The sequence below is a fragment of the Strix aluco genome, chromosome 2 (assembly GCF_031877795.1).
Source record: "Strix aluco isolate bStrAlu1 chromosome 2, bStrAlu1.hap1, whole genome shotgun sequence".
Classification (NCBI taxonomy): domain Eukaryota; kingdom Metazoa; phylum Chordata; class Aves; order Strigiformes; family Strigidae; genus Strix; species Strix aluco.
In genome coordinates this window covers 56,621,368-56,646,906 of record NC_133932.1, presented here as the reverse complement: position 1 = coordinate 56,646,906, position 25,539 = coordinate 56,621,368, and the positions used below count along the sequence as shown (strand labels likewise).

General features: G+C 42.0%; 1 protein-coding gene across 4 annotated transcripts in view; it reads left to right on the top strand.

Moving 5' to 3' along the window:
* The first annotated feature begins 13,742 nt into the window (after nucleotides 1-13,742).
* The window catches only part of WWC3 (WWC family member 3), a 102,507-nt gene continuing 90,710 nt past the window's right edge, over nucleotides 13,743-25,539 (top strand). For 3 of the 4 annotated variants that reach the window (XM_074814849.1, XM_074814848.1, XM_074814847.1), the window contains exon 1: nucleotides 13,877-14,181. In XM_074814849.1, the coding sequence (XP_074670950.1) occupies nucleotides 13,973-14,181 (209 nt within the window). In that variant the 5' untranslated portion in view covers nucleotides 13,877-13,972. Of the gene's footprint in view, nucleotides 14,182-25,539 lie in introns of all 4 variants that reach the window. The other variant, XM_074814850.1, reaches the window with a different exon arrangement.

The following is a 25,539-nucleotide window of genomic DNA, read 5'->3' as shown; positions in this document are numbered from 1 at the left end:
CATCTTAGCTATCAATCAATGAGGCATACTTGGTGCCAGCAGGAAGCTCTTTGGCCTGCGATCCCATATGTCTAGGTAAAGTTTGAGTTAGCTGCGAATAAATAAAGCTGACAGTTGGAAGTCACAAACAGAAAACTGTTGTTTTTGCTAACTGGCTAACATTTGCAAGGATTTGGCAATGACTGCCAGCTGCTACAGCTTGCAATTGAGGTCACCTTCTCTTTGTATACAAACATTAGTCATTTACTAAAGAATGTAAAAAACAGGTGTTCAGTGTTCACTGGTAATCTGTTCTTTAAATGGGATGCTGTAAGATAGCACCTGACATAGAACAATTCCTTGTATGCTTGTTGTTATTAACATAAACACACTTGTACTGTTACTTATGCAGTGCCATTGGTATGCATGGTACAGAAAAGATAAACAAAATGACAGATGCCTGTGCCAGATGAAATTACAATTAACCTAATGACAGACAAAAATAAAGGAAGTGTGGCAGGAAAATGTGAAAGAACATAAAAATCACTGCAAACTACACTTGCTAACTTTATTTTTCTTTTTAAAGAGGCAGTTCTGCATTTTGCAGCTAATATGGGAAGTGAAGGTTGAAGGTACAAACTGCTGAAGGGAAATTTGGCTTCCAGACATGACTCTGAAAAGATTTTGAAATACAGGAGTGCTTTTGATACAGGATGAGAGAAGATATTGAAGACCAAGAAATTTGCATGGAAAAAAAACACGGTGATTTGTGGAAAAAGGGAATTAAGCTATCTCCTGAAGGTGTGCCCTTCAGAAGAGCTTTAAATTTAACCTTCCTATCAGCTATATAACATAGCAGGACTTCTGATGCCATGGCCCTGTCTACACTCAAACCTGCACATTTGGTTGAACTGCCAGGAACAGATTTCATTAGATCATTTCAAATATATGGGTAGACAAGTCCAAAATTAAATTAAGAAAGCATTTAAATAAAATACATCTAAATGAGAATGTATTAATAAAAGGTATCCATTCTTCTACAGTAAACTTTAAATTTCTCTAAATGGGGTACACAGGGACATTTGTGTTTAGCTGCTTTGGCAGAGCAAAGACTTACTAAATGAAAATCAGGCCTCCCCACTTTCAATGCACAGACCCGCCAAGTACCCACTGAGAGTGAGATTGACCGTCCGGTGCTGCCCTGCAGCTTGGAGCTCAGGTCCTGCTCTCACAACCCTGGCAGAGCTGCCCTGCCCGACTTTCGGTCCCCGCCTTGCTCACAGAAGCGGGGAGTGTTGCCTTTCTGCATGGTGTGGGTAGCAGGCTAGTGAGAGCATGAGTGTGGCATCACTGGAGGTGAGCCTGTTTGCCTTGGTTAGATATAACAGTTGTGTCAAGGAGTGATCTGTTCAAGTCACATGTTTACATGATGTGAAACATGCCCGCTTCACATATGTTGCCTGTACTCTAACAACTGACCATCCTTTCTCATGCTAATTGCAATGGGATGATGCAATTTATGTCACCATTGAAAAATACAGCATAGCTCTAAACTAAAGACATGGACTTTTTTTCTCACAGGTATAAGGGGGATGCTAAAATGAGAATGAAGAAACTGCTAATTATGCTAAATATAGGCTAGTAAATAGAATGGTAGGATCCTCTTCTGAAGAAGGAGCTTGAAAAGTCAGGGCAGACATGCATATGGGAAGTGTGATACAGTATTAGTGTAATACACAGTCAGCACACTGACAGTCTAACTGCAGCCAGACTTTATGCGAATATCATCAAATTGTGTTCTGAGGATCAGTGGGGTAGCTTTGAAGATATTACTGAAGCACTTCTCCTCTTCAAGACGAATTATGCTGGGATGATACACATTCAAAAAAACAATCATCCAAAGAAAAAGTAATCTCAATTTTCATTCACGTATGGTAGTCATAGCTACATTTTTAATGTAGGAGATAGGCAACTACCTAAAAGTGGCAAATTTTTAAAAAGGTTAAGTTCTTCCAAAAGTGTGTGAAATGCTCAGCTGGGGGTGAGCAACGAAGCAGCGCCCTAACAGAGCTAAAACATTTTTCTGCACTTGTGACAGCATAATTTTCTTTTTGTCACAAATTGTCATAGCCTCCCAGCCAAAATTATTGGAATTTTTTCCATTGTGCATGAAAGATTTTTTCACAATAATTCCATCTATTCTTAGCAACATATTCTTTGGTGTGAACTCTATCTATTGTTAGAAAGTGTTTTTGAGAAAATATGATTCTAATCTTGTGGCTTTTTGCCTTGATATCGAGAGAGTTACTACCAAATATGCAGTCATATCTTTTGTTAATAAAACCAAGTTACAGAATCTATTAATAGAGTAGTAATAAATAATGGTGGTGTTGGGAGGGAAGATTATATGTCATTTTACTTCTAGTAAAATGATACTCCCAAAGGGTAATGATATTAGGAAAATTAGCTGCTATTAACCCAGTTCATATACAGTCTGTCTTGTAGAAAAAAAATGCATTGGAATAACCTCTGTGGAAAGGAAAATGTCATTTATAAGTTTTTCCAGCCAAAAGGAAAATTCTACTATTTCAGCCCTAAAGCATACTCCTGATATATGATTCAAGGGGCATATTTTGTACAGCGTGGTCCTACAACTTCGTCATAATGTTGACAGCCACAGCAAAGAAAACCAGTCAGAAATCTAACAAGAGAAAAGAGAATACCACCTGAAATGGTCAGTGCTCATTTTCTAGACTTTCCTTTATTCTCACAGCAGAATATAGGACATCCTAAATATGCTGACCAAAACTTCAGCAGAACTAGTGGTTATAGAAAAATGCATATTAATAATGTATTCCAGCTGGATGGCAACCGGAATATCCAAAGGACTACCATAGCTTTCATGCACACAATTACTCCATTCTGAATAGCACTGTAAATTAATGCTTTTTTTTCTTCGCTTTTTTTCTTTTTTTTTTTTTTTCTGTGTGGCCTGCCTATTGTTCTATCAGATTGGACAATGACATTAAATCAGTATAATCCATAATCTTCAATTCAGGCATAGATTAAAATTATGTCTCATCAGTCTTAAGGCACATCGCTTTGTTTGGTTTTGTGTTGGTTTGGTTTGGGTTTTGTGTTGATTCAATTCCATGAAACATTTAATGGCCTGAAGATTTGTTTTCTCCCAGTCATGTCAATGGTTGGCAGACGTGGTGCCTGAGACCAACAAACCAAGGAATAATTTAGTAGGCAGCTCGCCTCTTTAGGACAGCCAGGCCTGGAAGGTGGGCATTGCATCCCCCTTTCCATCTTTCAACTGGATGTCTGCAGGATGCTGGCAACTGCTGAAAGGGAAAAGCAGCAGTCCCTCAAGTTTCCCCCACAGAAATTTCCCTCTGGCAATCCCAGTGTCAGAGCTTGTGAAGGAAACACACATGGCCCTTGGACCTGCAGGTTCTAATGTCAGTGGCACTGGCCAATGCCATGGTAGTCATCCATGAATGTCTCTTCTGCTGTATACTTGGTGTTGTTTTAAATCTTTTAACTTTGGGTTTGACAGAACTTTGCATTTTTCACTTTTGCATCCCAAAAGCTGGAAGTGTTTAGTGAATGAGGCAAGACACTATGCAAAGAGAAAACCTGGTGATTAAATCAGCTGCCTCCTGCCCCAGAGAACTGGGTTGCAGCCCTGCCTTTGCCACAAAATTCTTCATTCTTTGTGATGATGGGCAGCCACTTGTAACAGATATTACTAAAGGGTAGTAGCCTCATTATCTGCTTCAGGCAATTCGAAGTGTGTAACTTCGACATAAAAACCGAGAGCTTCCAAAGCAAGATGCCTACATTGCTGGTAGAGTCAATAGAGAGAAAAATACATTCACTTTTCTAGAGGGGCACAGAAGAGAAGCTCGCTCCACTTGGAGCCAGACCAAATCTTCAGTGTTATATTGTCATGACACAAGCAGTAACTCAGCACAGATCTCCCCAGCATCAAACTGTTCTAGGAGTACTGACCTTGACATAAGGATTCTTTTGTGCAGATGAGGCATTGGATCAAGTAATGAATAAAAACCTAGATTTCTAACTTTGTGCCAGGTTGCTGTGTTTAGTGACAGAAGCTCACTGCTGGGTACTGATTCAATATAGTGAGCTCAGCAGATGCTTTTCCTTAGGCTGTATTATTGCTATACCAAGTATAGCAATATGGTTTTTACAATACTAGGCATTACAGAAACTTGCAGATTTTCCTATAGTAAAGGTAAAATAAAGGAAAAGAGGCTGATTTTACAAGTTTGATTTTAAAGGGCTGAGACATCTTAGAATTAAATTTTAAAAGCCAATTACAGGTTTTTAAACACTGGAAAAAATTCTAAGCAGCCAAAATGATCATTTAAACTTTCCTTAACATTATATGTGATCCACTGAGAATATTAATCCAGCTATATTTAAAAAAAAAATCTCTGGGGGTCAGTTTAAATGTAAACTTTAATGTAAATATAACAAGAACTTGAGGATATCTGAACTTTAAAAGTTCTCAGAGCACATAGAAGTCTTCTGCCTAGGTAATTTGTATAAGTAGTTTTGGTGAGACGATGTTCACTAAGGGATAATGGAGGACAAAAAATACAAAGGACAATCATCAAACTTATTCTGCCTATTTTTATTTTGTTGTTTTGAACATTAGAAAATAAATTAGAAATTCTTTGTATAAATCCTGCATCTAGCAATGATCTGTTACACCACTAGAAAATACTGACTTGATTTCTGAGGGTGTTGTTGGCTTAAAAGAACAATATCCATCCAGCTGGGTTGGCAGTGCTGTCCAGAATAAATTAAAAACAAAACAACAAAACCCAACAAAAAATAAAAAATAAAAAATCCCTGAACAAATATCAATGGTTGCTATATATGAGGAACTATTCCTGTTATGAATGTAAGACTCCTGTAACATTAATATAATAATACTATGTCTGTGTTTTTCTGATCTGGGCATACTGGGCAATTCTGTAAGGAAATCTGCTTTTCTGAACTGGTATAGCCTTTGGGGCTTCTGAGATTCAGCACTTCCATGCACATCCACCCCACGTGAAACCACTGAAGTGTATTTTTGCCTTCATTTCAAAAAGGACAGACTAGTGGGGACTATTATCCAACCCTGTTTTCTAATTTGTTGGTCGCTCATCATGGTGAATGGGGGTTAATGATCACTTCAACCCAATTTGAGTGAAATAAAGAAGACATTTCTTCCTCCATAAGGCTGGGAATATCACACAAAACACATCACGGCAAGGATGGAGGGGGGATATGATGCATCTGCATGGAGAAGACAGAGAATAATCACAGTTTCCTTTAGCACAACAGATAGGAAGCATCAACTGGTAGTAGCACAAAGGTTCAAAACAAAAGGTAATACTTCTCAAAGTGTATAGATAAAGATCTTTGCCATATATATTGTGGATGATAAACCAATTAGCTTCATTCAGTAACAAAAATCCCTTGGGAGCTCTTGAATACAAGGATAACAGCTCTGGGCCAGAACATCCTGAGCTGGAATTCGCTGGAGATTGGAAGATGGTTCTTGAAAAATGTCACTATATGTGCGATTTGTCCTTATACTCAACTCCTCTGGGCAGCTGGTAGTGGCTACCGTTAGAAACACAGTACTGGGGTGGATGGACTTTGGTTTGACTGGATACAGTCATTCTCATGTTACAGAGGTTTTACAGCACGTTTCCAGTATGCGAGTCACAATGCACGTTGCCAGTGTTATTCTCGTATTATTGAAATGGAGTGTATACTTACTAGAACACATGTGAACTGGCATGTTTCTTTAGATGGAAAAAAAAGGGTGTTGTGTTGTTTCTTTCCCTATGCAATACCACAGACAATATATCTTTGGATGAAAATGAAAAACGAACTGTAATAACGTGCTTTTGTAAAACAAAATTGGACATACTCTGCACAGCAAACATCTTGTGTTGGAATAAATATCTCTCCGGTGATGTCAATGTGAGAACAAGCACTACAGTGTTGTTGAAGTAATTGGGAGTCACTGAGCGAATGTGCTGGGGAATCCTGCAGAAAGCCTATATATGGTCATTTATCTAGAAAGTTCTCTATTTCTGTTTTTCAGAAGCTTTATGCAGGAGAGTGAATACGTTTGCCATCTTTCAAATGGACACAAGACACATACCAGTCTTCAGATCTTCCATCAAACACCCTGCCCAAGCGGTACGCCACCCCAGCAGCAGGGAGGGGGCCTCCTCGCCGTGGGGTGGCACAGGCCAGGAGGCAAAGAAACATGTCCTGCTGGGGCTGAAATGCTGGGTGCTGGGGTCACTGGGTGTATAAGAGCATGCTGGCATAAGAGGTTTCTTTGTAAAATCTAAGAGGACAAATGACTCTAAGTATAAAGGGAAAAGAAACTCCAAAAGGTAGCTTTTTTCCTCCAAGTTTAATTTAACAAACACTTGAAAAATTTCAAGCTAACTCCAACAAATTTTTTTTTTTAGAGAAGTTGCCTTACAGTAGCTTGTTATGATGACACAAGTAAGACAAAATTCTCATTGCAGTCACTGAAGTTAGTATAATATGGGGTAAATATAGTACAATAAGCTTTAAATTGTAATCTCAGTAAGTTGAAATATATTTTTGTACATTGGAGTTCACAGTTGTCTCTGCTCACATCTCCACAGGTTGTTCCTAGCACCCACCATTTCATCCTCCAGTCTTTGGGTCCTCTAGGTCAGCTCCACCCTCTCTTCCACCATCCGGTTTTATTTTGGGCACATGACAAGTCTGAGCTCAGACTGAATCTGTTTCTCAACATTATTTTTTAATAAAAATTAATAGCAGCATGAATAATGAGGCAAAGGAATAATAACGTGCCAGTATACAATCACACTGCGAATGGTTTGAGCCCTTAAAGGTTTCCAGGTCCTCTGGGGCCAATTGCAAAGACCTGGATGGAGGAGGAAAAAACAATTGTATTCTGCCAGGAGAAGCTGTTAAATTCCTGTGAGTGAATGTGGTCCTGACTTAATTACCACTTCCAAAAGCCTATTTATAGTTGTCTGGGAAAGCACTTAAGTGAAATAGGCTTAAGTTTGCAAATAGAATAAGTGGGTGAGTATTCACAGTAAAGACAGAGATGAGAGAAAGGGGACTGTGGAGTAACCACCCCCTACCCTCTCAAGCCCTGCAGTGGGATGTTAAGAGCAGAAGTTTTATAACGACTGAACTAGCTTGATGACTCATTGTATCCCTACAGAGAATTTTAAAAATCTAAAATTTTAAATGTTGTGCAATTTATGCACAGCACTTCATGATAAGCTTCAGACTTGAAAGTTGACTGGGACAGAATGTATCACAGGAGGCACGTGAAAAATTTCTTGTGTCTCTATGAGAAAAAAACCCCAACTTTTCATAATTATAAACACCCTAAATGTTTTTATAGATAAAAAGCTGAATCTGGGTATTTAAATGGGTGGCAAGCTGGGGTGTAGCATGAAGAATGGGATTTGTCCAGGAGAACATGGTCAGTGGGATTTCCTGAGTACGGGTGCTTACACTGTTTGAAGCAAATACTACTGACAGCTGATAAATAAGTCAAGTGAAACGTTATGTTAGGAATGATAGAGAAATTCACATTGCCTTTATCCCAGGTCTTTCAGAGACAAATGAGTAGGTGCCATGAAATGAAGGATTAGCAAAGGATATGTAAACTGGATTTAAGCAGTCCCCTGCACACTCAGGGGAATCGATCTATATTTAAATCTATTGCTATGGTTATTTAATATCTAACTTCTCTATACTTCATAACTTTTCTGCTCGTAGCTAATATAGTCTTCTTAAACTGTGAAGCCTAGATGAGTATCATATCTTACTGTTTCTACATAATCTGGTTTCATTAACATTTTCTGTTCAATAATTCCACCCATATACTGTGTATTAAATCAGTGTCATAAATGAAGAATTTTGGCATGCCACGGAATTTCAAATGTGCATTATAAAAGTGCATTATGTACATATTTCAGGGTTTTATAGACATAATGATATGAGAACAAATAGTTGTGTATACATTTCATTACAGTATCTAAGCACTTGAATCACATTCATTCAAAAGCTAACCACAGCCTTAACACTTGAACTAAAAATACTGTAAGGAACTATTCTCTTCATGTGCCCAGATGTACTGTCCTCTTTGTCATCTACCTTGTGTGTCATCTATGCATACTATGCACTATAGCAATGCAGTCCTTGATGATATTTCCCTACCAGGAAGTGAAGCAACAATAGCTTGTTCTTATTTATTTCCTTGGCTGATGTGGACTACTGACCCAAAGACTGTAACTACAGACCTTCCATGGTCCATTTAATTGGAATTACTATGAAGAAAAGAAGCAGGGGGAAAAAAATCAATGATTACAAAAGGCTTGTATGATTACCTCTCCTTTTCTCAGGTGGACTTGTTGCTGCAGAATGTGTAAATATTCCCCTATATAAATGCCTCCTGATAAAACACTCCTGTTTGTGAAATCTTTCAGTTATACTGCATGTTAGATTCAGACTTATCCTCTGTTTTTTTCTCACTGATTTGGGATTTTCAGTCTATTTTTTATGTGGAATACCCTGCCTCAAGAAGAGTATCTTAGCAGATCTGCTTGGTGTGTAGAGAAAGACTTGCTTCCTTCACGTGTACAGAGACACGGCTGGCTCCCACCCTGAAAGCTCTCAGGGCTTTACATTTCTGCTTTGCCTCCTGGCACCCTTTACACCTACAGTTGAGCCAGAGAATGATCATCAACAGATCCCCTATTCCTGGAGCCCTGCTCTTGGCTGCTCACAGCAAGCGACAGTTGAGCGTTTGCTACTCTTCAGTTCCTCTGAAGTGGATGACTGTTGATCACCCTCCCTACTACACACTGTATCTCTCTGTGTCACCTATTATGCCATCCCTGAACCCTTCTGTAATCCATGGGGATTGGCATTTGTCCAGTTCCCCTTCCATACCACCTCAACTGCTGCACCTAGGGGAGGGACAAAGTCCACATACTTAAGCCCAAGTGTCAGCTCTCTCCTTTGCCCAGCAACCCTCTGAAAGAACTTCAGATGCCACACCAGCTTGTGCCTGCAAAAGCGGGGCAGCCAGCACAGTTTCCACCATGCTGGAGGATGCTTAAATCTCTGAACGGCAGCCCAAGGAGAGCCTTCCCCTGAGTCAGATTTCTCAGCAGTAAAGCAATTCAACCAGCTAACAGGTTTTCATATGCAGTGTGCAGATTTCTTTGGTTTGGAGGGATGGGCCTTACAAGATATCTTTCTGTGTGTATGTGTACATGTATATGTGTGTACCTATCTCTGTGTCTTTTCTATCTTTACTCTCTAATTTACATTTATATTTCTATTTTTGCATACATGTGTATGTGTGGTGAACAGAAGAGACCTGAAGGGACAGAACTAATGAGAAAATACGTCCTAGTCTCTTAGGATTTTATTCTGTTGAGTATGGTAAAAGTAGCAAGCCCCAGCTTGCGGGATGAGCGTGACAGCTGGCCATTGGGACAATGATGGCAAAGGATCCTTCACTCTGCCATTCCAAAAGACATCTGTGATCACAGAGAATTGACAATTTTTTGTTAGGTGTGAAGACAGTATAAAGGTCCCCCACAGGTTGGAAGATCTGGGAAATGGGAAATAAATTGCAAATCCATGCTCACAACTTGAAGATGAGGATGGAGTTTTTATTATATACAATGAGATAACAGTGCTGACTGTCTGCCACTTTCCAGCAATTGTGAGAAAGGAGTGCCAAAATGAGGTTGGGATTTTTATGCAGAATTAAGGGTTTTTCCTGTGGACAGTAGGAAAGTTGGAACTTGTTATCTGCAACCTACAGTGGGAAATGTTATCTACATTTTCTATGGAAAATGTTGTGATACCAGTTATGGACCTGGGTATAAAAGCATGTATAACAGAGAACATGTAGAATCTGTGATTATAGACACTGAAGGTGGCAAGGGAGGGTACAAGAAGAAAAGCTGCTTATGTAGTTTTGAGTTAATGGGAATAGGTGTGCCTGAGGAATGAGTGAATGTGTGAGCAATGTTTGTGGGTGGAAAAGAATGGAAGGAAAGGAAAGCAGGTGTGGAATGAAGGTGTTTGAGGTACATGAGAATTGGGATGTGTATTATGTATATATGGAGAAGATGTAAGTGAGACAAGGGACTGATGTAAATTTATGTAGCTATACCTTTATATGAAATATGATATATTGGCATTTGTGCAGATTGATTAAAATATACACTGCAAGCATTTAATTTCCTGTAGCAGACTTCTATCCCTTCTAAGTTGAAATCTTCCACGTTATTACCTGTTTCATACTATGCAGGGTGTCTGTGTTTGGCAGAGGGGTTTGCTTCTGCAACCCAAACCAGAGAGATGCTGTATTGCACCAGGTTCTCCATCCCTCCCTTTCCCTTTATCCTCTTGAAGCATGACAGACATTGAAGAGGAAGGAAAACAAAAGGGAGGGAGCAGCGACAGCAGGCCCGGGAGGGTTTCATTGCAGAGTAAGGATGGCACAAAATACATTTCAAATTAGTGCTTTGGCATGAAAACTACAGTGACCTTTTCAGGTTTTTCTTGCCTTTTCATGTTACTCAAAAATAATCCTTGGCTCCTGAATGCTTTGTTCATTTCCTCCTGAGGAACAGGCAGAAGGATGAGGTAACATCCGAGGAAGGGTACCTTTCTGTCCTGAAAAATAATTGAGAGTTCCTGCCTGGCATCTTGGCATGAGCGTGCTGCAGACAGAGGGAGTTTCTATTCTCGTGAGGCAACTGCTAGCCCCATCATTTCCTACTGGTTACTGTAGGCAGCTCCATGCACAATTGGCTGGACTCTTGGAATCAGTTTTTTCAACAACTTTATTTGTGAACATTCAAGAAGCTTCAGCTCCTAACTGAAGCTAATGATTTTTCTAGATACAGAGAGCCTAAAAGTTAGATCTGAAGTCTAGGACAATTTTAAATCTGAGGTTTTTAGGACATGTTCTCACATTTAGCCTGCAAACTTTGCCCAGGCAGAATCTAAGGATATTTTTTCATGTTTGTTCAAGATTTAGGGAGATTTAACCTGTCAGTTGCAGAAGCAGCTACAGTGCACCTGAAAGTCTTGGACCTGTCCTTTACATAGTAGCATATGTATCCTCAACTGCATTTATAATGAATCCATGAGATCCAGGCCACACTGGACATACAGCTCATGTTTTACATGGAACATGTGCACCATAATTCTCTGAGAAACCACAGGCCAGCCAAGTCCTTTTCTGGTTCTACCTTGGAGCAATTTGCCAAAGTTAAGACAAGAATTTACTCTAAGGCCTATGAGCTGAACGAGATGTCCCACACTCAATCCCGCCAACACTCAGTCTTGCCCACTGCTGTCTTGAGCTCTCCACCCCACTTTGAAATCTTTTTGCTGCCTCCATGGTCAGTCCCACACTGTTTCTGCAGCCTCCATCTACAGGTTCTTCACTGAAGCTTGACCCTGTCTTGGGACTCCAGGGACTGATGAGGAAGAACCGGCCCATGTTGGAGGGCGATGCTGCACGTATCATCAGCAGGGCTAATGAGTCTTGGTGGATTATTATAGCAACCTGGCTCTACTGCTTCCAGGTATTATGAACTAGCCTGGTGTCTTGGCATGGTGCTGTGCTGTGCAGACATTGTGCTAAAGTAATTGCTGCAAGAACGTTAAAAGCAATGAAGGGAGAGTTGAGCTCTGGGGCACAGGACACCACAGTTTGGGTTTTTTAAACACAAAACAAGAGGACAGTTGTTTGGGTTTTTTTAAAAAAGTAAATCCAATGTCCCAAAACATTGTTAATATAGACCTGGGCCATTTGAGAATGCCTATCTCTGCTAAATAAAACCTCTGAAATTCTGGGAGACATACTTAAATTAATAGAAGCTGTCACCACTGAAAAACAGAGCATTTGTACCCTGCCTTAACCCTGCCCTCTTTGAAACATGCCTCAAAAACATCAGTAACACACAAGCAGCACCTTGCTCCTGGAGATACTGCTGAACTATTGGGACCACATGAGACAGCCTAACACCCAGTGTTTGCTGAAGCAAACTCTCTGTTGAGATGAACTGATCGAAACATAAGCGTTGTGCTTTTGAAGATCAGATTGACAACCTCACATTTGCTAATTTTAAATTTTACACCTTTACCACATTTTTAACCTACATCACCATTATCCTCAGAGCTTCATACACCACTTTGCTTTCATCACTAAACCCACGTATTACTCTGCTATCACACCTCACCGCTGACAATAGCCCTGGTAAGGAGAATCTAGTCTACTACTATTGAAATAACTTGTGAAACATAGGACGCCTGATCTGTCCCATTACCTATACTAGCATCTCTTATGCACTGCTCTGTTCTTTGAGAACTAATGGTTTGGGAAGGTGCAGGGAGAAAAAGAGAGGGAGAGAGAGAGAAAAAAGGCCAAAGAAGTCAGGAGCAAAAGTCCTCTAACTTCCTGCATTTATAACCACATTGCAGCAATTAATGTTCATAGAGCTGCAACTTAAAATGGTGAATGCAAGTGGAACATAATTGGAATTGCAATATAATCCCTGGCAGGGTATTGCCAATTTCAAGGGGCTGAGTTAAGGTTGTTTGAAAATATATTAACTCCTTCCCTAGTTTTCTGAACCTTAGCTTGCATTACCTTAACTCTTTATTTACAGATTTTCAAAGGTTTAGCTGAAGTCAGTGTTCCGGAAAGGCACGGAGTACCACAGGCCAACTTTAACTCTGTTCTAACGAAGTTTGGTGGAATTTAATTCTAGATGGTAGCTGGAATTCTGTGTTGCAGTCTCCAGCAGGCTCACGTCAAATCAGACACAGGTGCTTTCTGCTCTACAGGATGAGGTTAAGGGACCCGGTTGAGATGTCAAGGAAGTCAGATGTACAGTTTTCCACCATCCATTATCCAAGCATGGACGCTTGGTCGTGTGGTCTTCAACACCTCTTCTCCATCATCTTCAGTGGCTCTGCAGTGGACCCACGTCCCTGTGCACATCCAGACTGCTCAGCACCCTCGAGGCTTTTCGGGTGGGCACCGCGGGATGCATGACCCAGGGAGGGCCGGGCATGGCCTCCCTTTCCCTTCGCCACCCCGGTCCGTAACGGGCCGTGGGAGAGCCGAGAGCCCAGGCCCCGGGGAGGGCCGGGCCGGGCCCCGGTGGGGCCTCAGCCACCCTCCTTCCCCCGGCCCGGGCCCAGGCCGGAGGGCTGCCACCCTCTCTCCGCAGCCGACGTGTCTGCGTTTGGGCCTGGCTTTTCGCGGCGCGGGGTGCGGCCGCCCGGGCGGGCCCCGCCGCTTCCCTCCTGCCTCGCAAGGCCGAGCCGAGCCGGGCCGGGCCGGGCCCGGGGCCGGGTCCTCCCGCCCCAGCCCCGGCCCCGGCCTCTTCCCCCGGCCCGGCCCGGCCCGGCCCGGCCCTCCGCGGCGTGGGAACAGCCGGGCGGGGCGGAGGCGGGGGCCGGGCCCTGGCGGAGGGAAGGAGGGAGGGAAGATGGCCGGGGCAGGCGCCGGGCGGGAGCGGGGGGAGGCGACGGCGGGGCGCTGCTGAGCGGCGGGGCGGGGGCGCTCGGGCCGGCCGGCCGAGCTCGGGGGCTGGGAGCCGCGGCGGCGCGGGGCAGGTCCCGGGCGGGGTTACGAAGCGCGGCGGGGCTGGTCCCGGCGCGGAGCGGGGCTGGCGCGGGGGAGGATGAGCCCGGCGCGGCGCAGCCGGAGCCGCCCGCGTCCCGCTCCCTGCGGGGCCGCCTGTTAGTGCTGGAGGAGGAAGAGGAGGAGGAGGAGGCGGCGGCGGGCGGCCGCGGCCCGGGCGGGACGGGAGCTGCCCCGGCGGCGGGCGGGGAGCGGGTTTCGGCCGGAGCTGGGCGGCGGCGGCGGCCCGGCGGCGGAGCGGCCATGCCGTGGTTGAGCGGCGGGCGGCGGCGGCGGCAACAGCAAGTGGCGGCGGGACAGGGCGGCGGGCCGCCGGCAGGCGGGCAGCGGGGCCGGGAGAGCTCGGAGCTACCGCTGCCCGCCGGCTGGGAGGAGGCGAGGGACTTCGACGGGCGAGTCTTTTACATCGACCATAACACCCGGCAGACCTCGTGGATTGACCCCCGGGACAGGTAAGGGGCGGGAGCCGCCGGCGGACGAGGGGGGAAGGAGGGCCCGAGCCCGGTTCGCCCCGCCGGGCTCCGGCCCCGCCGCCGCGGGGGAGAGGGACACGGGGAGGCCTCGGAGGGGTGATCCCCTCGGAGCGGGGAGGCCTCCCCGTCCCCCTCACCCCCTCGGCGGCGGGGCCGGGCCTGTCGGCGACATTTTCCTTCCCCCGTCCGTGGCCGCGGGGAGGGTGTGGGCGGCGGGGCCGCCGGTGCCCCTGTCGGCGGGGCGCTCCGCCTCGGCCCGCGGAGCGGGAAGGCGGGCCGGGGCAGGGGGCCCCGTCACACCGGCCCTCGGCCCCCGCCTGCGGAGACCTGAGGGGGAGAGCCCCTACCCCAGCGACTGACGCGATCGCTGTCAGCGTTGATGTTAAAGTAGGTCGAAAAAAAAAAGGGAATTCAGGCTTTTTTGCCCGCGGTGAGTGCGTAGACCAAGTGTTGCTTCTGCGTGGGGGGAGATGGGGAAGCAGAGGCGCAGTGCCTCTGTTTGTACTCCTCAAACACTGGACTGGTCCCACTGTAACCGAGTGGCTTGGCCATCCTGATTTATTAGCCGGGCTGAACTAATTGGCAGCAGCAGGCTGGAGGCATGCTGAAGTAATTTGGTAGATTACCTCCTCATAAAAGATAACGCTGCGTGGAGGTAAGCAAACCGGTAAATTCCTGCAGTTAATTTGACAAATACGCGGTCTGTTGCAAATTACCCGTCTGCTGCGTTGTTTCGGGATAGCGTTTTCACGTCTCTCGGGCCTGGCGGAGTGTGGTAAGGTTGAGTTAGGCCTTTTCCTCTTAATTAGGGTGAATAAATACGGGTGGGTTTTACGTTTTTCAGTGGAATTGCATTATAAACAATATTTCAGCGTCATAGCTTAAAACTGGTGGAAGCGTGGACTATCTGTGGTGGTAAATACAACCTCGCTTGAAAGCGTTTGCCTAAAAATTTCCACGCGGAGTTAGTGAACACAAGTGTCAGTATTCTAGGTGTCTGCGAAATAAGAAACATATGTCTCTGTGTATACTTTTCTATATTAAACAATGTTTTTATAGTAAGTGAAAGTTGGACAAGGACACTTTGAACCTCAGCCAGAGCTACCTTGCCAGAAGTATGCCTGGAATGTTAAGCAGGCCACAGAAACATTTAAGCGCAGTCTGGGTTAAAGACTGTAGTAGCTTGAGCGATTCCTGCCGTCTTGCACAGTGGTACATAACTGTTTAAATAGTCTAAATATTTACCTACCAGATAAAGATCTTTTGTCTCGTTATTTAGACATACTTATGCATGCACATCGTTTTTTGCTGAGGCATTAAATATCTGTTAATATGCTTTAAATAGCACATTTTTCTATGTTAAAATGCATATACACGTTGTTAGCTTACTTGTCATATGCTGTTTTAAAGGTAACTGATGACTTCACAAAGTGTCTGTGGCTTCTCTGCATGTCATCCTTTCCATTAAATTTCAGAGGGTATGCGGTTTTGTCTTTTGGAATATCTTGCATACAGACAATAACGAAAAAGAATTAGCCATTTACTACAGTGTTTAAATTCAGTTACCATTCAACTTAAATAGTATTTCTAAAATTATGACCATGTTTTGAAGAAATACTTGAAATGCCACATGATGCTTGAAAATATTTCACACCAGTGTTTAAATTTAGATTTATTTTTCACATTGGGTAAGAGCAGGCTGTAGAGCAGAGATTGAGACATTTACATTGGGGCAGATAGAAAAGACATGATGTTTGCATGAGCACCACCTATCAGTAGTTTCTACAGAATTCAAGTAGCAGGAGCTAGTTTTATGTTTGCAGAGTTAATCTCTGAGAATAAACTACTGTTGTTACTTTAGTGAGATGCCTGTGTTCTGCGCAGCAGAAGGTGACCAGTGTTTCTGATTTTCATTGCAGCTATTCAGATTCCCGTGGGCAGCAGCAAAGTAGGAAAGGATCAGGTTAGTTGTGTTCTGCTGGAAGTTTGGGAAAGAAAGCTCAGAGCAGCAGGGAAATGGTACCGTAGCTGTATTTTTGCAAAAAAGTTGAAAAAGTGGAGGGCAGAATAGCCTACTTGTATCATTTGTACCTCAGCATTTTGAATTTGGCGTAGAGTGACGGGGATCAGCCCCCATTTCTCTGTGTGTGTGGTTTTGTTTCTGTCCAGGAGGAACTGGACAAAACTATGGGACCCTAGGCCATGCTGCACTTGATCAGGGTTCTGAGAGTCAGCACGTCCAGGCTTTCCTATGAGCAGTAATCTTGTAAGCGTCCCCACAGGCTCCTCTTTTCCTGTAGCTGGCACTTAGTAGTTTGTTTTTCTTTTCAGCATTCCCCCAGAGATTTCTCAGCCTTTTGTATAGTTTGGTTAGTGAATTTAATTTGAAGAGGTTATTTGATTAAAAAAACCAAAACAAAAACCTCTCTCCCTCCAGCGTAAGTCAAAATAATGCAGAGTGAGAGGGGCTAAAGGACTCAGAAGTTGGGTACGTTATGATTTTCTATGATAAGAAAAAGTGGAATGAATGAAGAAGAAAGAGGAAGAATAGTAGAAGAGTGATAACATGAGCAGATTTGAGAAGCATCTTATCTTTGGTATCAAATCAGTGGTTAGGTTGGGGAAGATACAGTGTTGATCTGTGTGGATTGTGTGTAATGAATAGATTGCAGATGGTTGTCTGGCAGATGCTGTAGATCCCAGAATGGAGCCATTCAGTGCACGTTTTCATCTCGCAGTAGTAGTCGTCTTTTGTCTTAATAGATTTTAAGTTCTTCAAGGCAGCAAAACTGCCTTTTAATCTTGTGTTTGCACAGTACTTGCTATGTTGAGATTCTGGTCAATAACTGGGGATTCTGGTCAATAACTGGGGATGGTAAATGATCTTATAAAAGACTGACATTTGTGGTTGACATTGATAGTTCCTCGTGGCACCAAGGATCTTATTACTGTTGCTGATTAGAGCTTAGCCAAAACTGTTTGAGTTTGGCAAAAGCTTTCCAAGCTGGTGAGTCTTGGTAGGTTTGTTGTGTGTGTCAACTTCAGCTAAAATACAGTGTTGCTTTTTTGGAACAATGCTAGGGGAGAGGGAGTGTTTCCTTCAGCTTCTTAATGTGAGTTGTCTTGTTGATTTGAAGATTTAAATCATCTTGTTTTGGAGTGACAATTTTAAACTTGTAGCAGTGTTTTTGCATGGAGAAATCATCCATTTGGGCCAGTTTAGGAGGCATTGAAAAATCAGTGTGGGCTGGGTAAAGATTTAGATTTTAGCAGCTGTGTTCACAGAAACTTCCTGCAAGCTGGACTGCTGGTACATGGATTGAAATCAGGGAGTTTTCCTGTCCTGTGTCCTCATCAGCATCTTAGTTCTGAGACCTAAAAGCTGCTTAATCTGAGCACAGAAGAAAAACCCTGACCTTGTAGAGGAAGTGGGTTGGAACAAGGGGTATGGAAACAAGTGGTGTTGACCTTGGAGGTTGACAGAGGGGGGAAAATTTTAGTAGACTGTGGAAAGCAAAGCCATCAGGAGTTGGGGGTAGGGAGAAGGACGATGACACCTGAAGCCTGAGAAGAAGAAAGTAGGGAAACGGGACTGAAAACCAGTAGGGCAGGGAAAAACAGGTAAGGAGAAACCGGTCTGGTGAGGGTTCAGGGTGTGAGGGTGTCAGCTCTTTTCTTGGCTATACAGGGAACCCCAAGGGAAAAGGAGCACTGACTTTGGATGAGGAATCCTCAGAGTCAGAAAATATGCATGCAAGGCAGCATGCAAAGTCTAGGTGAAGAAGGGAAGAGTTGGAAGGAGAAATATAAGAACTATGTGTGAAATATGAGGACAGCAGTCAGGAAGTGTAAGATGTGGTGGACAAGGAGACTGATGAAAAATTGGAATTGTGGAGGTTGGAATTAGGCAGGAAAGGCTAATGGGCTTGAAACAAGGAGTCAGCTTGAGAAAGTCACTGGCGCAGTTATGTGTTATTAGGGTTGCAGAGTAGAACTGCTCGAGTGAGTAGTGGGCAGAAAAGTCCAGAAGTGCTGGCTGGTTTTTGCTGAACTATTTCAGGACTCCTCATTATCTATTTGCTTTTAGCAAATGTCTGTATTACCCAGTTTGCCTCTTCTCTCTGTGGGGTAGGACAAAGACAGTCCTTTACTACTGTTACTTCCTCTGTTATGGTAAGCAGCAAAGGGAGGTGTTCAAACCCACATGCCAGTGTGATGCTGCACGATGCAATTTCTCTTTCCCCGGTTTGGTTTGGTAAAGGAATAGGAGATTGCAAGTAAGAAGCTTAAATCAGGAGAATATTCATGTCAGAAATTAAAAGCTAGAAATTCTAGGTTCAAGTTGCTTAACTACTTCTTGTTTTGTATTAAGAGAGCAGTTTTAGTGACAAATTACTTTTTCATATATTTTCTTGCCTTATTTGATACATGGAGAGGAGCAACTTCAAGGTCAGATCAGAGGGCTGTGAACTGAAGTAGATGAGAATCGCTTCCAAATTTTTTTGCCAAAATTGGAAGATGTACCCCTCTCTAGTGAGGGAAAGGATCTTCTGATGCATCAGTGCATGAAATGGTTAGAAATGCAGTGGCCTCTTTGTTAAGGCAAGAGAATATCTCCTAGAGTATTGGAATGTATCTGTCCAGTTGACATTACTCAAGAAACTGAGGAGAGTCAGAAGAAGCATTTAAATAAAGATTTTTCACAAATAGCATTTTTCTGAGTCTGGCTTAAACCCCTGCACTGAGAGTCGCGACCGATGTTGTTTGCGGTTAGAGTTTGAATACGTCTATTCCAAAGCATCAGAAAGGTGAAGGCAACAGAATAGTACCACTGCCATTTTTGAAAGTTTATTTCAAGTTTGTGTGTGTTTTCAGGCTTCTCGCATCTACTTTCTTTTTGTTGTATTTTGATTATCAACTGTGTTAACACACAATTTTGTTTTGAACTAATGCTGTTTGTGGAATGGGAAGAAAACAAAGTGGTTGTTGATCGTTATTTTGATATTCCCTCTGAAAACACTGCGATGACTGGACAGATTTAAATCACATGTTTTATTTGACTGTGATGCGGACTGTTAATGTAAAACATAAAATGTAACCTATAGGGTGCAGAAATGTATTTTTGGAAGTGATGCTTTGAAAATTTTTTAAAGGGGAGCAGAACTACTGAAATACTAATTTGGTTGTGATTTTATAAATTGACTCTCTAGGCTGTCAATGCTAAGCTCGCAAGAGATGAAGATGGTTGTGAAGGAAAAAAAATAAATTGGATGAGTGCAGATCTGGAAAATATGCTTGCCCATGACAGCTAAAGAGCTGAATTTATACAGTTGAAGAGGTGTTTTCAGAAGTGGTCTGAGTACTGTTTAAGAAGTGGTTTGAGCACTGTTCATAAAAATAGATGATACTTTAGAGCTCTTTTGTGTAGCAGATTTATAATAATATCTGATAGTCAGAAGTTGAAACCAGAAATATGATATGGTTTTAATTGTAAGAGATATTAAATGTCTGAGTAGTTTTTCCACTCCTGTAGCTCTCTAGATGAAATTATCTAATTCATTTTTTTTGGCCTGATTGAAGTCGGCTAATCACTTGAATTCCTATTGCCTATGACCATCTATTTTTTACTGGCTCCATTGCACGATACATTGTTTGACCTATATATAATATATATATAGCTAAATATGTCTCATAAGGATTGGCAGAGCAGCCAGCTTTTCATTAGAAAGTGGAGAGCTTCTCTTAACACATCAAGGAAGAAGTCTAATTTACACCCATCACTTGAGGCATCTGGGTCACTGCAGTTGCATCATTTGATTACCTCAAGTTAGCTGTAAATATAGTGGACTTGATAGAATTTATGTTAAAAGCATTGCATATAAAGTAGTACTTCAGATCCAGATGTTTTGAATTTTCTGTACAAATGTCAAGCCTGGATGTAGCCGCAGCGTGGATGGGAAAGCGATGCAGCTGTGCGCCTGCTCTCCTGGCATGTGACTGGGAATACATGCTGCAGCACATGGTGTTGAGAAAGGGCTGCAGTGCCCTAAGCCTCCCTGGGCAATCTGCACATACTTGTACTTTAGTTCTTGTTCAGAATAATTCAGTAATATTTTTAAAGGCATGCTGTAGCTGACATCTGTTTTGAAAGTTTCACATATATATATGCTATGATGAATCCACTTCTTTGCCTTTCAGGAGGGAGATATATTCATATTTCTTTTTTCGTCCTGACCGGTAGGTCTTCAAACAGGCAGATCCTTCATATTGTGAGTGGATTCCATGAAAATGTTTATGGTTAAAAATTAATGTAGGTGCAAGTGTCCTAGAATTAATGTTAGTTTGTATTAGGTATGTTTTTCAAGCTGAGTCTTTCGTTTGATTGATAGATTCTGATAATAAGTAAATGCTAATCCACTGGTTCATGGGAAAGAATTTTAAATTACTGCTTTTGGGTTTTTTTTCCCTCCTTGATCTCAGCTCTCTGATTTAAATGTTTAAAAAAAGTAGCTTTTAATTTTTTGTGAGATTTATGTTGCTTGGGAAAAAGCAAGGCCCGTATGAAGTGAGCATTCCCATTTTCTTGTAATTCAGCATTGTTAAAAATGAGTGCTACGTCTCCAGTCCTTGAGGATTATAAATGTTTTTAGTAGTTTTTCAGTGTCAGAAAGTAGAGGTGGGAGGCATCCACTGTTTCTTCCTAAAGATGAAAGGTTTTCCTTATAGTACAATAGTAGTGACTTACGGTTTATTTAATTAGTATTTACTGGTTAAAATACATATACTTTGAAAATCTAGCTTAGGTAGCATAAAACTTTAAGACCCCATGCATGTGTGCTAAAACATCAAAACAACTATTGAGCCATGGTAACCTCATTAACCAAAAAACGCTGTTAAGCTTCTTAATGTTTTGTAAAGGGGTTTTTTTGTGTTTGTATGTACTTTTTACCTCTAAATAGAAGTATTTTCAGCAATTAGATAAGGAATGCAGACACCTGCCTTATTGTATTTGTGTGCATGCTAGGAAGGACTAAATTAGCACTTGTGACTTCAGTGTGTTACAGCAATGCGATGGCAGATGTTCTGAGGGCTTTTTCCTGAAGGGTTCTGTGAGATGGTGTTGACTGCCTCACATACAAGTTGGATCTTACAAACTGAGAAACCGTGATCTGTTGGATATTGTCAGTGCACAAAACTGTCAGAGAAGGTACTTTCCTATTTCTTGTATGTATAAATCGATGTATATCTAAGTCGGTATAGGTATAACGGTTGTATTGGCATTAAACAGCACCAAGCATTGTTAAAAGAAAATTGGGTATTTGCATTAACATATCTTCTAAAGGGTGTGGGGGAGGAAGTGTCTGCTTTTCAGGATCTAATATCCGCACATGTGAGAATGCCAGATTTGAAATGTCACAAGGCTAGGGCTGGGTTTTAAGTTCTATTATCTGGAGAAAAAATTCCTATTTAGGCTTGGATTCTAGTGATAAAGTTTAGTTTGAGAGATAGCAACTTAGTGTTTTTAGTGAATGTAAATATAGTGACAGCACTGTGCAAACATAAGAACAAATGACTTGCAGGCAATAAAAGAAATTAGAAACTTTATCTATGGCAAAGTCCTGTTAACAAGCTTCACAGAGGTGCCTGTAAAATGTAATCTTGATTTATAATTTTGTGTTGTTTATCAGAAGATAAAAAGTAGAGCTTTGTAAAGTTGTATGGAAGGCCAAACAGAAGTATTCAGTTGATATTTTGGTGAAACAAAGTAAAACTAATACTTTTTCTGCCTACAGTTAAAAATAGAACTTCCTGAATATCTTATCTGCTGCAGATGTGACAGTTCACATTCACCAGCAAAGCCAGCCAGTATTGCAGCTTTTAAGTAATCTTCAGCTTGTTTCTGGTTGAAAGAAGCTAACTAGAGAAAACATGCTCTAGGTACTTTTCCTACCTCTCTGCCTGCTGTGGCAGGGCAGTGTGCTCGCCCAGCAAGGTTTTGCAATACAGCACCCTTAAGCTACTGGTTAGCTGCTGCCAAAAGCAGCAGTGCCTTCCTGCCAGCCACACCGTCTCACCCCTCTCTTGCACTGGTACTGGTGCTTATCTAGCCTGATGGTAAGACAAATTAGCAAAAAAACCCCTATGCAGTATTTTGTCTCTCTTTGGGGAGGGTAGTTTTCAGCCGGTTTAGTTCCCTAAGCTGACTTAACCTTCAGGGCAGATGGGTATTTAAGTGGCTTATGTCAATTAAGTTTAATTCAATAAGGAATTGGATTAGGCAAAAGTGATGAGTCAGTTCAAAACCTTCTTTGAGTAAATCCTCTTTGTGAACGGCAGTCCTGACTACTGATTTTTAAAATACCCCCATAGTAAACCAACATATCTCTAAACAAGCTTCAAGTTACATTTAAAAAGGGAGGATTCACCTTTTGGACAGAAGATGGATTTATAAAAGCCAACAGAAGTCAATTAAACGGGTGTCAGAGCCAGTTTTTCAGTCAGGTAGCAGCACTGGAGTGGCTGTTAAGAAGTGACAGGGCTACAAAGCAGCAGAACCGATTTGGGGACTGAATCTGGGGTATCAGCAGCAGCTTGGAAACACTCATGCAAGATTTGGTGAAGTCAGTGGTGAGTGTTGCCGTTGCTGGCTAAGTTGTTGCGTAAGAGAATTGGATCTAGGACTAGATGGGTGTCTGAGGAGGATATCAGCAGTGTGCTACCTTTGAGGTGTGTGTGAGAAGGAACTGAGTGTAAAATCAGCTAGATGTGGGGAGGATCTTGACGGTGGAGCCACCACCAAGGAGGATCTCAGTTGAGTGTAGAAGCATGGGGTGTAACTGGAAGAGTGGAGCGTAAAAAGACATGTTGAGGTAGTAACAAAAACCTCAGAGCAGCTATTGGGAGGGGACGTGGAAGGTGGCTTTGTCACCAGCGTTTGGAGTTATAACTCATCAAAAGATTGTGACAGTGCTGCTGGGGAATTTAAGGGTCGAGGTTAAAATTGCCAGGTCATAGAGGGAGAGGTTTTAATATTTGAATTAGATGAACAAGATTTTTGTCTCTCTGTCTGTGGAGAGGAGCAGGGACTGTGATGTTGTATTTTTTGCCTTGCTACCAATCCCAAGCCTATTCCATGGAGACAAATCCCTCAGTTCTTAACTGGTCATTAATGGCAAGGGAGTGGGGATGTAGGCTTTGTTCTGCCATGCTACAAGGGTCTTGATCGTTCCTTGATTCTGTTCCAGATAGGAAAATTAATTTGGACTTAGTACAATTAGGGTGTGCTAAAAGCATGGCGAGACACGCTCTGTCACTTTTAATGGCCTATTGAATTGTTTGAGTCAGCCATTTAATACAGCTAGCCTCCTGGCGAGGCTTGCTCTAGATATATGTTGCATGATCAAATAAGCTGGAGTATTTTCTTTGCCTGGTTGTGGATGTTTGCTGGAGTAGGAAAGGCTCTTGCATCCAGTGATGAGCTTGGTGGTCTCCCCATGGTTTGCAGGAGGGAGGCAGTTCTGTTAGCTCTTTTGGCTGAAGGAGCTGGTTGCCATCAAGGACTGAATTAGTGAATATAAAAAACTGAAGCAACTATTTTTTTTCATTTTTGTTTTCAAAGACTTTTCTATTTCAGTATATTTAACTGGCAATGGGACAAAAATAAAGTACAGTGATATCAACACCCTTGAACCAGCAACAGAGAATCAAAGGCTATCTTTCATAGCTTTCTGAAAGAGTTATTTTCAGCATGAAATATCTATGGAGAATCTTGTTGAAACTGTTTTGATTTATATTGTACTTAGGTTGAACCTCTTTCACACACACAGTGATTAGGATTCTTTATGGCAAAATGCAAAGTTTAGTATCAAAGCTGAAAATGCATAATGTTTCAAAATTGATTTATTTAGTCTTGGATTACAGTTTAAACAGCTAAAACCAGGACTTTTAAAAAAACCTTAAAGACAGTGCACTCTTAGAAAGAGTGGCTTATCCATGTTTGGGAAGGCAGCTGAAGTACTGCATAATTATCTAATTCTATAGCATAAACAAATTGTGACACACTTCTCAAAGGAGGATACAGTCCAAAGATACTTGACTTGAACAGCAATTCTGTGCATGCTTAAAAGAGAATTTCAGAATAAAAAGTAAACTACCATTGGGATTTTTTTTTTTGGCAATACAGGGATAATTAGTAGCTGGAGAAAGTATTGCATGTGTTTCAAAATTACCATTTAAACATTTGTGTGTCTTCTGCTTTCCCCAGATTGTATCTTGTGGATAACACTAAGACTCACAGTATTAAAGATACAATATGGCACATAGGTAAAAATCCCTAAACCCCAAACTTCAGAATAAGTTAGCCACAGAACCCAAGAAAAATTGATTTAATGACCATCATGGCTGTTGGATCATAGATCAATTTTAGCAGTATCTAAATAGTCTCCAACACTATAACTGATGACTAACACAAATGAATGTGATAATTATCCATTATGAGCTAGAGAAAGCATAATTGACCCCTCCTTCCTATAATAATAAAAAAAAAAAGGAAATGCGTGTAAAGACAAGAAATGCAATAGATACTTGTCAAAATTCAGTTAAAGAACATGTATATTTATATTGCATATTCATACACTTTTTTCCAACTGTATGCCGTGTACTGAGTGATGACGTTTTAAAAAAAAAGTGTACTCTACTTTGTGTTGGTTTGGGTTGTCTTATCTTTGCTTTTCTGCCAGCTCACAGTTTATTCAAGGGAAAATCTAGCAGTCCTCTTTATGGGTGTACTGAGATTTGTGATAAGTAGACACCATGTGCTCAAGACTCTGCACAGGCATTTGAATTCCACTTCTGTGTTTAGTGTAGCTGCTCGGATGGGCCAATTAAATTATAGAATTATTTGTTTAGAAAAATGTTTACTAGTACCAGCTTGCAGAAAGATGGCTAAAAATGCTCTCCTTTGAAATGATGGTCTAATTTCTTGTGTCTTTAGATTCCTCTCGTGTAATCAAATACAGTCCTTCGCTAAATACACCTGCTTGTTTGAGCTTCCAGTTTCTTCATTTGATCATCTTCAGACTGAGTTCTTTTAGAAGTACTTTGATAATCCGTTGTAGCCTATTTCTTAATCACAGTTTGGTTTTGATCCTTCTATCTTGTCTGTATGGCAAAACACCTCACTTTGACTAAATCTCCATGTTTCACGGAGATTTAGAAAAATTATTTTCCCCAAAAGGAAAGCAAAAGTGTTTTAATTAAAAATGGTCAGGTATTTTTGAATCAGTTGTATTTTGCATCTGGACTGGTTAGCTACAAATTTGTGTTGGCTCTAGGGGA